Source organism: Bos mutus, chromosome 17, assembly GCF_027580195.1.
Source record: "Bos mutus isolate GX-2022 chromosome 17, NWIPB_WYAK_1.1, whole genome shotgun sequence".
Lineage (NCBI taxonomy): Eukaryota > Metazoa > Chordata > Mammalia > Artiodactyla > Bovidae > Bos > Bos mutus.
In genome coordinates, this window is record NC_091633.1 from 59,835,541 (window position 1) to 59,850,072 (window position 14,532).

Genomic DNA, 14,532 nt, shown 5'->3' on the forward strand with positions numbered 1-14,532 from the left:
CTCACTCAGAAAACTTTTATAATTTACCAGAAAGATTGATGACTCTTTCCAAAGTGCTAAAAAAGTTGCCCAATTACATTAAGCATCACTAAGTCATTCAAATCCGAGTTCAGTGGCACACATCTGAGCGGTAACCGTCTCCTTCCAACACCCCTCTTGATCGTGAAAGTTTTACCCTAGGACCTCGTATTGCACAAGTGGCACGCTGTAAAATCCGCAGTCCTGTCAGGGCCGCCCTTCAGGTTTCAACCTGCCGTTGCTCACGCGGGGCTCGCCCTCCTGCCAGCCTCTGTGGGTTCCCCATGGCCCTCCTTCACTGAACTTGAATTACTGAACTTGCAATTGTGAAAAGCAGGTGACTAGCCAAGTGGCACATTCTTCAGCACATGGGGGTAAAGACGTGACTTGGAAAAAACACCAACCCACCCACAAGCCCGGTATTCTTGGAGTGTATTGTCCATACCTGTCTACAGTGCCTTTGACTGAAACACTGACAGGGCGACGCTGAGTGACATTTCAAACGTGGCCAAGAACAGGCGTCTCTGCTGGAGAACGACCCAGGGAGCGGGAGCTTCCCGCCCTCGATGGCTCGGCCTCCCCGCCCCCGGGGACAGCTCCTTAGTGTAAACAGGCTTGCCAGGGCTGGGTGACTGGCAAGGGGAGCGGGGCACACCTGCCAGGTCTGGGGGAGGAAGGGTGGGTGTGGGGGAGGAGCGTGTGTGGACAGAAGGTGCAGACTTCCGGCTTCCTGCACTCTGTACAAGGGGGAGCTTTCGGGGAAGCAAACCGACTAGAGGAAGAAAATTCGGGATGCTTTTATTTCCCTCCGGATGAAACAGATGGAAAAAAAAAAATCCCACCTCTAGGGTAACACATGATGGAAAACAGCAACGCAGTAAGAAAGCATTCCTCCTGTACACCAGTTCTTCACAGATAAATAATATATAAACTTTATATTCCAAACTTCCCATTATCATACAAAGCACATTTCTTCCTGCTTTTTTAGCCTGTTTCATACTGGAAATTCTGTTGTCTTAAAAATACAAGCCATTAGCATGTTTAGCCAAAGATTCTTTTCTTTTTACATCACCTCTGACTTTTTAAGAATAGCGAGGGGTTGTACAACCAATCCACACCTGCTTCTTGCTGCAATAAAGTGCTGCACATAAGTTGCCATTTTAATGACCACAAAATAAGAGCTTTAAATAAGTATAAAGTTAGCCTCCTAGCAGGTTATATCTACCAGGCGTTAACAAAATGGAATACAGAATTACTAATAACATGGAGAACACCGCTATAGCCAGACAATTTGCAAACACAATGGAAACGTCTCAGGGGCATAAACTGAACGGTAGGACTAAACAGCACCTTTTTGTTGGGTTGTTATATGTCAAAGAGGTTATGACAAAAGTTTCAAACATACAGTCTACTCATTCCATAAAAAAGGTACATTTTCTTCCTTTTATGTTACTTTTTTTTTGCAGATGAGAAACAAAAGCTAGTGCAAGACCAAAGCACTGTGCAAAACTGCCGTTTCTTTTTTTTTTTTTTTTTTTAGTCTGAGCATTTATACCCAGAATTTATCCAAACCCCTTTTAATCTCCTTGGCTGGATTTATCAACCATAAAAATTTTCACTCATACACTGTTTTTTCTTTTCCTGCAAACAAATGGTAACCACTGACTTAATACATCACATATATATATTTTTTTAATCTGCCCTTAAAAAATGATGCAGTGTGTGTACCATACACATTGCATACATATGGACACACACACAAAACACACTTGAGTTTTGTGATGTCAGCTGCAGTGCTGCAAGCTATTTCTTCCAGGTGGGGCTCTCAATTGCTCCTTCATAACCAGAGACGCGAGCACAAGATCTCCAGGACTCTGGAGAAATCGCAGGCAGCACCGAGTTGTCTACCATTCCTTCATCGAGTAAGCACCAGGCCCTACCACTCTGCAGCCACAAAATAGAGAGGGGAAAGGTGATGAAGGAGCTCCGGGAGGGAATGCAGCGCATGAACCACCCAGGAGGGCAAACAATGCTCATCGCTGTCAAAGAAGCCAGTACAAAGAAGGTGCAAATGTCATGGCACACGACACGGCTGTCTCTTTCCGAATCCACAAACGCCCACATGCCCCATTCGCCCAACAGAAAACAAAATGCACCGGTATGGAAGCTTACAAGTGCTGATTGCTATTAAGGACACTCTCTTTAGGGTGTAACAAGACAGGTTTCCTTTCAAAGTAAGGAGAAGGGCCGAGAGTGGGAGTGGGTGGCTGGGGAGGCATGCCTCTGAAGGTAGACGGTGCAGTAGGTCACCTCTCTGAAGATTGGATAAAGCAGCTTTCAGGTCAATGCAATAGGTATACACACAGAGCCAATTCTCTATTCCTTACTAAAGATATACAGTACACGTGGTTCAGACCTGGGCGGGCCTGTAGGTTTTTGCAGCAACGTACACCTGCTGGGGTTGTGTTTTAAGTTTCGCGGGTTTTGTCTTTTTTTTGTCTGTCTCTGTCTCTTGGTTTTTGGTACGGAGCCCGGCTGCCCTCAGACAGTCTCGGCTCTCTCTCTCAGTCCCAGGTAGGCCAGGAAGGAGTGTTTGGGCGAGGGGATGCTGGGCGGCGCAGTCTGAGGTCGGGGAGGGTGGAATGTGAGATCCAATTGGTTCTTGGGGTATAACATCGTCAAGGGAATGAGATGGGCGAAATCCGAGTTCCGGTACTTGTCAAAGCGCAGAGGGGAGCCGTTCAAGGGCATGGCCTTGAGTGCCAGGTTGGGCTCGGAGCCGCCGCCGCCTCCGCTGTGGGCGGCCGACAGGGCCACGGTCTGCAGGGCGTGGGAGGCGGACATGACCGACAGCGGAGACAGCAGGTGGCGGGCGCTCCCGACCACCAGCAGCGGGGCCCCGGGGCCGCCGGCGTCCTGGGAGGCCGGGGCCGGGCCCTTCTTGTCCTCCTCCGGGCTGTCCGCGCTCTGGTGCTTCTTGACGTGGCGGCTGAAGACGAAGGGGTGAGTGGTCTTGAACAGGCACTCTTCGCAGCTGAAGGTCTGGCGCGGGGCGTGCTTCAGCTTCTTGTGCAGGTTGAGATTGTCCTTGCGTTTGCAGCTGTAGCTGCACTGGTCACAGTGGAAGGGCCGCTCCCCGGTGTGCACGCGCACGTGCTCGATGAGCTTGTTGGCGGTCTTGGACAGGTAGCCGCACTGGTCGCACTTGTAGTGGTTGCCCAGGCGATGCGCGCGGGTGTGCGTCTCCAGCTCCAGCTGGTTGGCCTTCACCGTCTGGCAGATCCGGCACTTGTACTCCATCTTGTAGTGGGTCTTCACGTGGCACTCCATGGCGGCGGGGCGGTTGGTGGAATAAATGCAGAATGGGCACCTGCCGGGGGAGGGGGGAAGCAAGGACGGGAGAGGGTCAGCCCCGCGGGGTCCGGGGGGGTACCCTCCCCGGCTGCTCCCCGCCTCGCCAGCCTGCCCTCGGCTGCCCTCCCGGCTCCGAAACCCGACCTGGCCCCTGCCCAACCCGGCCCTGCTGCCTCCTGAGGACCCTCGGTGGCTCTGCTGCGGACAGAGCCATCCCTTGGCCTGCTCGGGGACGGGGGTCTCCTGGCTGCACTGGCGGATGCCAGCCCCGAGGAAGGGGAGCAGAGCCAGCGCCAGGTTGGCGGGGCACCCAGCTAAGCTGTTCTCCCCTCCAGTCCCCGCCCCCCCCCACCCCCGCCCCCGCCCGGCCCCTCAGAGCCCTCCCCGCCCCCGACCGGCCAGGGCCGAGGGCTCACCCTCAAGACCTCCCCTCTAGATGGGAGCAACACAAAGAATCGACTTTTCATGCACCACACCAAGCACACGCAGAAAGGCTAAGAGTTTTGAAGAACAGCTTATAGGGGAGAGCTACCTCCAGCAAACAGAGAGTCGTAGGGGTCAGAATCGTGCTGATTAAAGGGTGGTTAGGATTGAGAAGGCCTGTGTGTGTGTGTGTGCGTGTGGGAGCAAGTGTGCTGTAGATACAGAGATCTGGACTCCTAAAACCTGTCTCTCCTACAGCACTGGGTCTCCATCAGGGAAGGGAGGTGAGAACCGTCACTGGGGCTCAGGAGAAGACCCACCCACCAGCCTGTCTAGGAATGAGGGATCGGGGAGGGAGACAGCTGCTATCTGGACCTTGAAGACATCATTAATGCATTATTAATGATTAATGTTATTACATCATGGAAATAATAGTCATCCAAAGGGATCATAAGCTCTCAGCGGGCGGGACTCCCCTTCCTTCTGCATTCTCTGCAGTGCTCAGTAGAGGAGCCCATAGTGGGCACTGATTCCTTACTGGACTGGTCTCTACAAGTCATTTAGGCAGATTCTAGCAGAGCTCCATCACCTGATGGGCGGGCTGTGCCCCGGGACAAAGTCTGGGCCTCTCCATCCTAGGCAGTGAGGCTATGCTGCCCCCAGGCCCCCTGGCTGCCCAGAGGGGCAAGGAGGGTAAGGGAGGGGCAGGTTCACAGATGTTGCTGAGCTTCGCTCTGTAGAAGCTGCCGGGCTCGAGTCGGTGGTTGATATGATGGCTGTAGCGTGTATGCTCTCTTTACCAAAAGGATGCAAATGCAAAAGTGGCTGCCTCGGCTCTGGACTGGCACCTGCAAGGGCAGGGCCCGGGAGTGAACTGTCCTCGGAGGGTCTGGAGAGGATTTCAGCAGAGCCCAACACACCCAGAGCCCGCGCACTGCTCCTGAGCGCCAAGCCCGCCGTTAGCCTCGGAACCTCAGCTCACAGAAGAGTGCACGCAAGAGAACTATAAAGCCCATTCCCAGGTCAGCTGCACACACAACCCCTACGCCAAGCTGGGCCTTACCTAGAGGAGTCTGAAACTCACCACTGTCCTGAGCTACGGCAAAAGAAAAATAATAGTATAATCTTATTTGATCTGCATTATGAACAGGATATAGAGTACAAGCAGTCCCATCACAGAAAAGCAATTTAGACATCAGCAGTCTGTTTCATGTTAAGGACGTTTCTGTGACCCATGGCTCAATCTTTCTTTCGCTGCTCAGGCAGAGGGAAAGGGTTTTCTACGTTCCCGTTATTTATCGTAAAGACTCTCTGACAAATTACTTCTCTGAGACGGAAAAGGGAAAACAAAACAAAAACAAAAAAGACTCACTGTATAGCCAGAAGGTATTAGCAATTTTGTCAAAGTATTCTTCTACTTGGTCAGCCTAGAACATGAACTATTACATCGGGGACCGTTAGCACTGCATGGGAAGTGTCTACACCTGCAAAAGCATCAGGTTCACTTGGCATCCCCACCAGTGGGCCTGAGGCTCGGGAACGCCGTAGGTCCCCGAGGAAAGGGGGTTCTAACTGGCAAAGCCACAACTGGCTGGGGCCACAGGTAACGGGCGTGACTGGGCTTCTAGGAAGGGCAGTGAGCACTAAACCAACCAAGGAAATACGTGGCTTTTTAAAAAATAAGTAAGAGTACGCGTATATTTTGAGGGGGGCAGTGGGAATAAACCAAATCAAATTCCCAAATAAGCACGTGCTAGGCATTTCCCGTTCAATGAGTATTCTTGAATGCTCATCGCCCCACTCCCCTTCCTCCTACCCTCCCCCCGCCCCACCTAATCAGCCCCAACAGTGAACCAAAATGGGATCTGACAGCGGGTGCCACTTCCTCTGTCTGGAGGAGTGTTTGAGGAGGGTCCCCCTGACCGGGCCGGAGCCCAGGGACTCCACCCTGCATTGCCCCCAACACTTGACTCCCGAGCTCCTGCTGGGTCGCTCCACCCCTCGCCCATTCAGGACAGTCATGCCTCTTCTCTTGGCAAGCTGTGAGTTTCAAAGATAAACATGTTTTTAAAAACAAGAGGTGTTCTTGTTCTTGTGTTAAGTAAAATGTCATTTTTCATTCTTTTAATTACACCATCAATTCAGCTAAACATGAATAATTATGCTTTGAAAATGGTGTGTCTTTCTGTGCCCAGTGACAGATGCTTCTTTCTCCTTTCCTAGAACACAAGAGCCTCGTGAACGGGGCCTCTGATTTCAGAAGCGCCAGGAAGATGAAACTCTGGTAGAGCTCGGACGTACATTTCCCGAGGGTGGAATTATGTTTTATTCCTTGTTTGCCCTTTAGCACCTATTATCAAGCCAGACACACAGCGTGTTTTGATAATAACGGATGGGTCTCTCTTCTGACCAGAGGGCTTGTTGCAAATGTTGGTTAATGATGATGCTCATTGTCTAGGTCTTTGGGGATCTGCAAAGAACATGTGATCAGAGGTGTCAGATCTCACGAAGGTGACACCAGCGAGATCCCAATTCCAGTTCCCGGGAAGGCGTAAGGCATGTTTGCAGGAAGACACGAGGCACGTGATCTCTGCATGAAAATGTTGCCTCTTGCCTGTTCACACTGGCAAGTATCCGATATCTGGAGGCGGGTGTGGTTGGGGTAGTTGTAGTGCTTATTTAAAAGACTTGTGGCAAATCATCTAAAAAATAGAGATGGTGAAGTGCAGTGACAGTGTAATGATTTGCACGTGCGGACAGGTTATAACCCCTAAGTCCCTTACAATCAAATCTGAACGGAACTCAAGTGGTGTAGGCTGAGTCTGCTCTTACATGCCCGTGTTGGGCTGCTTCAGCGAGGTGACCATCTTGGGAAATGGGAGTCTTGTGCTGACATCTGCAGACCCCCTTGGGGACAGGTCTAATTCCTATCCAGCTAAAGGCAGCAGAGGTGTGCCCGACTAATGCTCCCACCCAGGCCAAGCTCCCCCTCTCCATGACCCCAAAAACCTTCAGGGGAGGGGATGGGGCAGGGGTGGAGGCAGGGTGTTTAATAAAACAACACAGTAAAAGGTTCTGTACTTGCTTTCCTTACTTGAGCCCACCGGTGGGGACAGTGTGGCATTTCTTATGTTCCAGCAGCTGTTCGGGGGTCTTCATGAACTTGTGGCACACGTCGCACTCAAACATCCGGGTGATGAGGTGGATCTGCAGATGGCGCTCAAACATGTTCTTCGTCTTGCAGACAAAGTTGCAAAAAACGCATTCGAACCCTGCAAGGACCGAGGCTGGGTGTACCGGTGCAGGGGGCAGAGGGAGAGGAGGGCAGGGGTAGGATGGAGACCACCCTCCTTCTCTTTCCCCCCAGCTACACTGTTCCAGGCACCGCTCCCTGCATCTCTGCGCTAACATGAGTTAAAGGCACAGTTTTGGCATCAATGTCACACTCTCCATCCTTTCATTCCATATACCGATGCAAACTAAGTCAAAAATCCACATGCAAATTTTAGAGGCTATGTGTTATACTGTTCCCAGGCCTAATATCTGCTTCGCAACATCACTTCTCTCCAGGCTTTATCTCAAGACTGGGTCATCCCTGCAGAGTGGATAGGACTGAGCAGCCCAGCCCACCTCCTCCCTTACCTTTCTCTGGCTTTTCCTCACTATTCAGGGAGGGCTGGCTCCCAGGCATGACAGAGATGACCAGCAGGTTACTTCCACTCTTGTTCTTCTGAGAGCTGTCTGAATCGTCCTTGCTGTTGGCCGAATCACTCAGAGCTGAGAGGGATGAGGAAGAGGGGCTATTTGATTCACTGGGGGTCTTCCTGTCTTCCCCTGAAAAAAAAAAAAAAAAAAAAAAAAAACCAGGTCTGTTATTTAGGAGATGAAAACCCTAGAATAATAGCAATCATGGGTGGCGGAGAGTTGGGGCCTCCTGGCTACACCTTCATTCAGGGAGCATACACTGAGGTTTCCTGCTTTGCCAGTGCTGGGTCCCAGGTCCCAGTCACCTATGATGATGACACATATGGTTCTTGGGCCAAGAGTAGATATTCAATTGGCAAGTATTTATTGGGGTCTTATAATAATTTAAATTATAGCTAAGATGAACGTGTTACCAAGTTCTAGAAACTGCGTCATGCTTTAAATGCATGATCTCGTTTTAGCCTTTCAAAAATCCAATGAGCCATGACCATTATCCTCCCCATTTTACAGACAAGGGAAGGGAGACAGAGCCAGGTTAACATGGCTTTGGTCGCGCGGCTAAGAAGTGGTGGACCAGAGCATCACATGGTCTGATTCTAGTGCCGGTGCTCTTCATCAGGGCACTGGGCTCTCCCTCAAAGCCAGTAGTAAACAAATCAAGAGGCCAAGAAAATCTAGCATCAGGAGACTTCTGCTTCTTTTCAAGACAGAGTGTCAGAGACTGGATTTGACCGCTGTTACTGAAACAATGAAAAAAAAAACCAGACAAAATTTATCAAACAATAATCTTCACAACACTGGATGTGAGGCAATGAAGAGAAGTGACCCCTGAGAGAAAGGGAAGACAAGAGGTGGGCCCTCGGATTGCCCTGCTTCCCGCCTTGAGAGACTTCACCATCCAGGCTGTGGTGCAGGGATAGGGAACCAGCTGGCAGACTCACTGAACTGAGGAGACAGAGCTGAGGCTCTGAGGAGATTAACATGCCTGGACTTTGCAGGACAGAGCACCCGAGAGGAAAGAGAAGCACAGGAGAAGAACCCAGAGACCTGCAGATGGCCCCCCGAGGACACTCAGAAGAGTCGGGATCAGAGCACGTGTGTGAGGAAACCACCCAAAGTTAAAGGGGAAAAAGCCATCTGAAAGGCTTCAAGAACAGTGTCTGTTTCCACTAGCCAAATTAGAAAAGCTCATAATTCCCAAGGCATTGAGTAGAAAAACATTTACTAGTGGGTAATGATTAGTCTCTTGGATGGAGCACTGCTCCAGACCTGCCTAACAAATCATAAAAGCAAGACCCTCAAAAGATCAAAGTTGCCAAATAATGCCTAAGACAAAAGTCAAGAGTATTTATAGGAATATAAAGTGTACAGCACCCAACAAGGCAACCATCACAGTGTCTGACATCAAACAAAGATGGTCAGGCATGCCAGGAAACAAGAAGACACTACCCAAAACCAGAAAGAATAATCAACCAATCAGATTTGCCAGGAACTGACAAAGTTGCTAGACTTTACAGGAAATGCCATAAGAGCACTTATTGTAACTGTATTCTATATGTTCAGAAAGTTAAGTGGAGATAGAAACGATATAAAAAAGACCCAATCCAAATTCCGAGAGATGAAAATCATAGTGTCTGAGATGAAAAACAGACTGGATGGGATTATTAGCGACTTAGACACGGCAGAAGGAAAGATCAGTGAACTTGAAGATAATCGCAACAGAAATGATCTGAAATGAAAGAGAGAGGAAAAAGAGTCACAAACATGAAAAGAGCATCCGTGAGCTGTGGGATGCCTGCTGGTAGCTTAAGCTCAACTTTAGTTCCTAACCGGGAGGGGAGGGCAGAAGAAATATCTGAAAACACAAAAAATTTTCCAAATTTGAGGAAAAACCATACATCTACAGATCCAAGAAACATAATGAACTCTAAGCATAAGAAAGATAAAGAAATCCATACCAAGAGACATCATAATCAAATAGCTCTAAATGAGTGATAAAGAAAAAATCCTAAAAGCAGCCAGAGGAAAAAAGCTACATTATGTGCAGAGGAACAAAAGTAAATAATATGATGGCAGATTTCTCACTGGAAGCAATGCAAGGGAGAAGTAATGGAGCAACTTCTTTAAAGTACCGAAAGAAACAACTGTCAACCTGAAACTTTATACCCAGTGAGGATATATCTCAAAAATGGAGGCAAGAGGGACTTCCTTGGTGGTTCAGTGGTTAAGATTCTGTGCTTCCACTCCAGGGGTCATGGGTTCAATCCTTAGTTGGGGAACTAAAGATCCCACACGCTGTGTGGTGCAGCAAAACAAGAAAATAAAGACGAAGAGAAAGCAAAAGAAATCATTACCACAGACCCCAACTGTAAGAAATGGTAAAAAGAAGTTCTTCAGGCAGTAGGAAAATGACACCAAATATAAAAACATGGATCTACACAAAAAGAATGAAGAACACTGGGAACGATAACTGCATGAGTAGACAGACAACCTTTTCTGACTATTTAACATCTCTTTAAAATATAATAAAAGTAATTTGTTCAAAAATAATGTAGTATTTATAACAGGTAAATATATGATGACAGTAACATGAAGGCTGGGAGAGGAGAAATTATTGTGAGGTTCTTATACTAAATGAAGTGGTATAATACCACTTGAAGGTAAACTGTAATAAATAAAAATGAACATTCTAAAGCCAAGTATCTGTGATTGATCCACTGTTCATGTTCAAGAGACTCAGTGTTTAGATGTCAATCGTCCCCAAGCCAATTCAATGCAACCTCATCGTCTTAGGGTAGTTTAGGGTTGCAACTGTAAGGAGACTGTGCTTCAGTTCCGTTCAAATCAGCCAATTAAGTAATTTGGTGACTGCAAACTGTTAGAAACAAACTTTATTAGGAGATTAAAAAAATAAGTGATATTTTGTATATAGGCATAAGAAGTCCAGAAGTAAAGCTGTAATGGTGGTTACATTTAGTGTATCAAATGACCAGCTTTATGCTTGTTGTTTTTTAATTTGGCTTTCAACATTTTTATGCAGTGACCATGAATTACTTGTCCAATTAAAACATGTGTGTAAAAAGAGGAAGGAAAAATATTTACCAGTTTACAATGTTTTCAGTGTTTCTCTTTGAAGAGCTGTACTTCCTTATGCCTAGAGCACCCAACTCTTACTTCAGTTGGCAATTTAAAAACTCTTGCTCCTGAGCAGAAATGAACTTGGTTCCTGCACAGACAGGAGGTGACCTCACTTACCGACCCACGTGCAGGGATGGAACATGCCTTTAACTCACATCCCTCCTTGGGTACCCGGAAAGCCAGCACCACGACTGCCAGTCTCTTATCTAAATATTGAACCAGTTCAGTCACATTTTGTAGACAAACAGAATATTTTCAGTGGGGGCCCTGAGTCCCCAGCATTGCCTGACCAAATCCATCCTCTAAGACTGGTCTTACCAACAGAATATTGTGCATGATTAAACTAGCTTTTGGAATTAAAACAGATAAATTTTGGGGACTTTGCTGGTGGTCCAGGGTTAAGATTTTGCCCTTCCACTGCAGGGGACACAGGTTCAATTTCTGGTTGGGGAACTAAGATCCTGCAAGCTGCACAGTGTGGACTAAATAAATAAAAACAGATAATTTTAATTACTATCTTTAAGAATAGCTTCAAGTACCCTCAGGCTTATGGCACTGGGGAGAGCTACCTAAATTAAGAAATGCAGATTCTCCAGGCAAGAATTCTAGAGTGAGTTACCATTTCCTTCTCCAGGTGATCTTCCTAACCCAGGGATCAAACCCAGGCCTCCTGCATTGCAGGCAGATTCTTTACAGACGAGCAGCCAGGGAAGCCAACTATACGGGAGCCATGGCAGATACTCTGGGCGACAGCATGGCAAGGCAAGCCCAGCCCATTCACCGTGTAATCCTCTGTCTACACAGCTTCCTTTCCCCTTCACATGCCCCTTCGCTGTATCTGTAGGGTGTGAGCCAGGTGCCCTTGTCAGCCCAGTCCAAGGCTCACTATGATCCCAGTGGTCATTCATCTTCAGCATCACAAAGATTTCTGGTGAAGGACGCCCGTGCACAGGTAATGCAACCTCAAACTCAAGGACAGCCAACTGAAGAGAATTTACAAACCTAAATATTTTGCAATTTAAAATGACAAAAACTGAGCAACTGAGCCCAGAAAAAAATACCAACCCTCTTTCTGCCTCAATACAAATACTATTACATTTTTGGTATTTTCATTTTTTAAAAAGTCAACATCTCAATTTAAAAATTGTTGCCATTAATTGCATAGTGGTTAAGAATAAGGACTTAAGATCCAGAATACCTGAGTTTGAATGCCATCTGTCCCACTCAGGAGCTGTATGACCTGGGACAAGGTATTTAACTTTGTGCTCCAATTATCTCATCTAAGAAATGGAAATAATATCAGTATCTCATATATTTGTTGTGAGACTCAAGTGGTTTTTTATATGCAAAGCACCAAGAACAATGCCTGGCTCATGGTAAGCATTGTTGAAGACTATATTATTGTATTATAAAATATAACATACAATATTTATAAAATATAATAATATTAATAACTTTTTGTATTTTCCCATGTTGTTATATATACCTGAGATACAGTTGGCTCTCAAAAAATTTATAAAAATAATTATGAATTAATAGTTTTAAGTGATAGTATTATATCCATGGAGTAAACTTATTCTGCATGCATGTGTGAACATGCTAAGTTGCTTCAGTCACGTCTGACTCTTTGCAACCCTATTGCCCACAGTCTGCCAGGCTCCTCTGTCCGTGGGATTCTCCAGGCAAGAGTCCTGGAGTGGGTTGCCATTTCCTGCTCCAGGGGATCTTCCCGACCCAGGGACTGAACCCACATCTGTTAGGTCTCCTGCATTGGCAGGCGGATTCTTTACCATTAGTGCCGCCTGGGAAGCCTTAAACTTATTCTACTCTCCTAAAATATTTCTTTAAAATTAAATTTTAAATTAAAATTAATATTATACTGGCTGCTTTTATTTTTCCTACAGATAAATTCCCAGAAGTGGGATGACTGGGTCATAGTACATTACATTTTCAAGACTCTTGGTGTATACTAATTAGTTTTCAAAAGTTCTGCCACTTTGCAAGGCCATGGCCACAGGAGGATCAGCAGCTTCTGGCAACAGTGGAGAACGTTATAAGATATGCTCCTGACTTAACAGGTGAAACGTAAGCCACTTCTGAGTTTTAGTTTGACTGCTAGCAAGGTTGGGTATTTTTGCTGATGTTAAGTGATTCGTTTTTATTTCTTTCATTGTGAGTTGACTGTTCATGTCCTTTGTAAATTCTTCAACTGGAGGCTCTAAGTGTTTCTAACCAGTTTATATGAATTTTCCATGCTGTAAATGTATTAACCTTTGGTCATTTTTATAAACACATTTTACAGACTGTGGTTTTTTAACTTTGCTTTTCTTTTGCAAACAGAAGAAACTTCTGTGTCAAATCTCTTAGTTTTTTTTCCTTTGTGATTTTGTGTGTCACTCAGTATCTTACAAATCCTTCTCATTCTGGAAGTTTGATAAATATTCTATTTTCTTCAAGCCTTTCTAGGGTTGATTTTTTAACAGGGATGGGTAAGTTATGTGGAATTCTTTTGGTGTCAGTGTGACGTGAAGTACAGATGACTGTATTTTCCAAATAGCTGTTCAAATTCCTTAATGCCATTATTGCAACATTTAAAGACTGCAGCAAAATTTGCATTGAGAAAGCACCAGAGGGAATACCTTCCCTTCCTGATTTTTCTGCAGGGACAAGGAGCCAGAGAGGAAGAGAGTAAGGAAGAGTCAAACACCAAACAGCAGACAGTTCCTCAAATTCCTGCTCAGCACTTCATTTACCAGTGGGTCTTGCTTGGGTAAGAGGAGCCAGTAAGGAAGTGTGAAGAAGGACGTGGATTCTAGGGAGACTACGTAAAAATCTGTGATTCATGACAGCTTATCCTGTAGGTCACAACCTCACTTAGGTAACAAGAAAGCACTCAGATCTCCCAGGGTACTGATGCACAAGACGCCCGTTCTTATGACAGGTAAATCAAATGGTAGAGTCTGCCTGCGTGCATCTTCCTGATACAGGGATCCAACTCGTGCCTCCTGCATCGGCAGGCTTTTTTTTTTTTTTTACCACTGAGCCACCAGGGAAGCCCCATTATAGAGTATACATACTGTATACATATCATAACTTTGCAATCACACAGCTTGTTGATTACAGACATAAATTGACATATTTTGGGGCAAATTCAAACACCTCAAAGCAGCAGCTAGATACAAGAAACCCTCATTGTGAGACTATTAGCTTATAACTAGGGGTCACAAACTATAACCCTTGTGCCAAATTTAACTTTGTGTTTTTGTAAATCAAGTTTTAGTGGAACAGTGCCATGCCCACTCTTTTACATATTGTCTGTGGCTACTTTCCATCCAATGGCATGACTGAACAGTACTGACAGCAACTGTATGGCCTGAAAGCCTGAGATACTTACTTTCTGGCCCTTAAGAAATACGCTGCTTAGCACCCCTAGCTTATAGAATAGGATAGAACCTTATTCCCTAATAGCAGCAGCACTAAAGGCTTCTACTGTGGTAAGGGAGAAACTTCTTTAATGCATTTCACTCTGGGCTCTCTGTACTAAGTAGGAATCTTCCCCACTATCTCAGAGGGAACAAGATATTGCTGTGTTCCTCGTGGCAATGAGGAGGTGAGTGAGCCTGCAGCGGTTACTCGGGAAAGTGAAGTTTCCAGTGACGACAATTAGGTGAGCAAGTCCAACATTTCTCCAGGCGTTAGTTTCTACGGTTTCCTTGGGGTAGTGTAGAGGGGGCGTGGATCGAGGTGGGAGGAAGAAGGTTCTTGGCTGGGTTGAGGCGCACTTTGGGGTGGAGAGGGTCAGAAGAAAGGAAAGTGTAACAGAAAAGAGAAAAGAAAAATCTGAAAGCCAGTGGAAATGGAAGCGAGGCTGGCCTTTCCCTCCACTGGCCACTC

The 14,532-nt window shown here is 46.5% G+C and overlaps 1 protein-coding gene across 6 annotated transcripts in view; it reads right to left on the minus strand.

Annotated features, from left to right (window-relative positions):
• Window positions 1-799: 799 nt before the first annotated feature.
• ZNF827 (zinc finger protein 827) overlaps window positions 800-14,532 on the minus strand; it is a 189,104-nt gene continuing 175,371 nt past the window's right edge. For 2 of the 6 annotated variants that reach the window (XM_070386611.1, XM_070386612.1), the window contains exons 12-14: window positions 7,438-7,629; window positions 6,890-7,067; window positions 800-3,388 (exon numbers count right to left, since the gene is read on the minus strand). In XM_070386611.1, the coding sequence (XP_070242712.1) occupies window positions 2,560-3,388; window positions 6,890-7,067; window positions 7,438-7,629 (1,199 nt within the window). In that variant the 3' untranslated portion in view covers window positions 800-2,559. Of the gene's footprint in view, window positions 3,389-4,858; window positions 4,892-6,876; window positions 7,068-7,437; window positions 7,630-14,532 lie in introns of all 6 variants that reach the window. The other 4 variants (XM_070386613.1, XM_070386614.1, XM_070386615.1 and 1 more) reach the window with 4 other exon arrangements.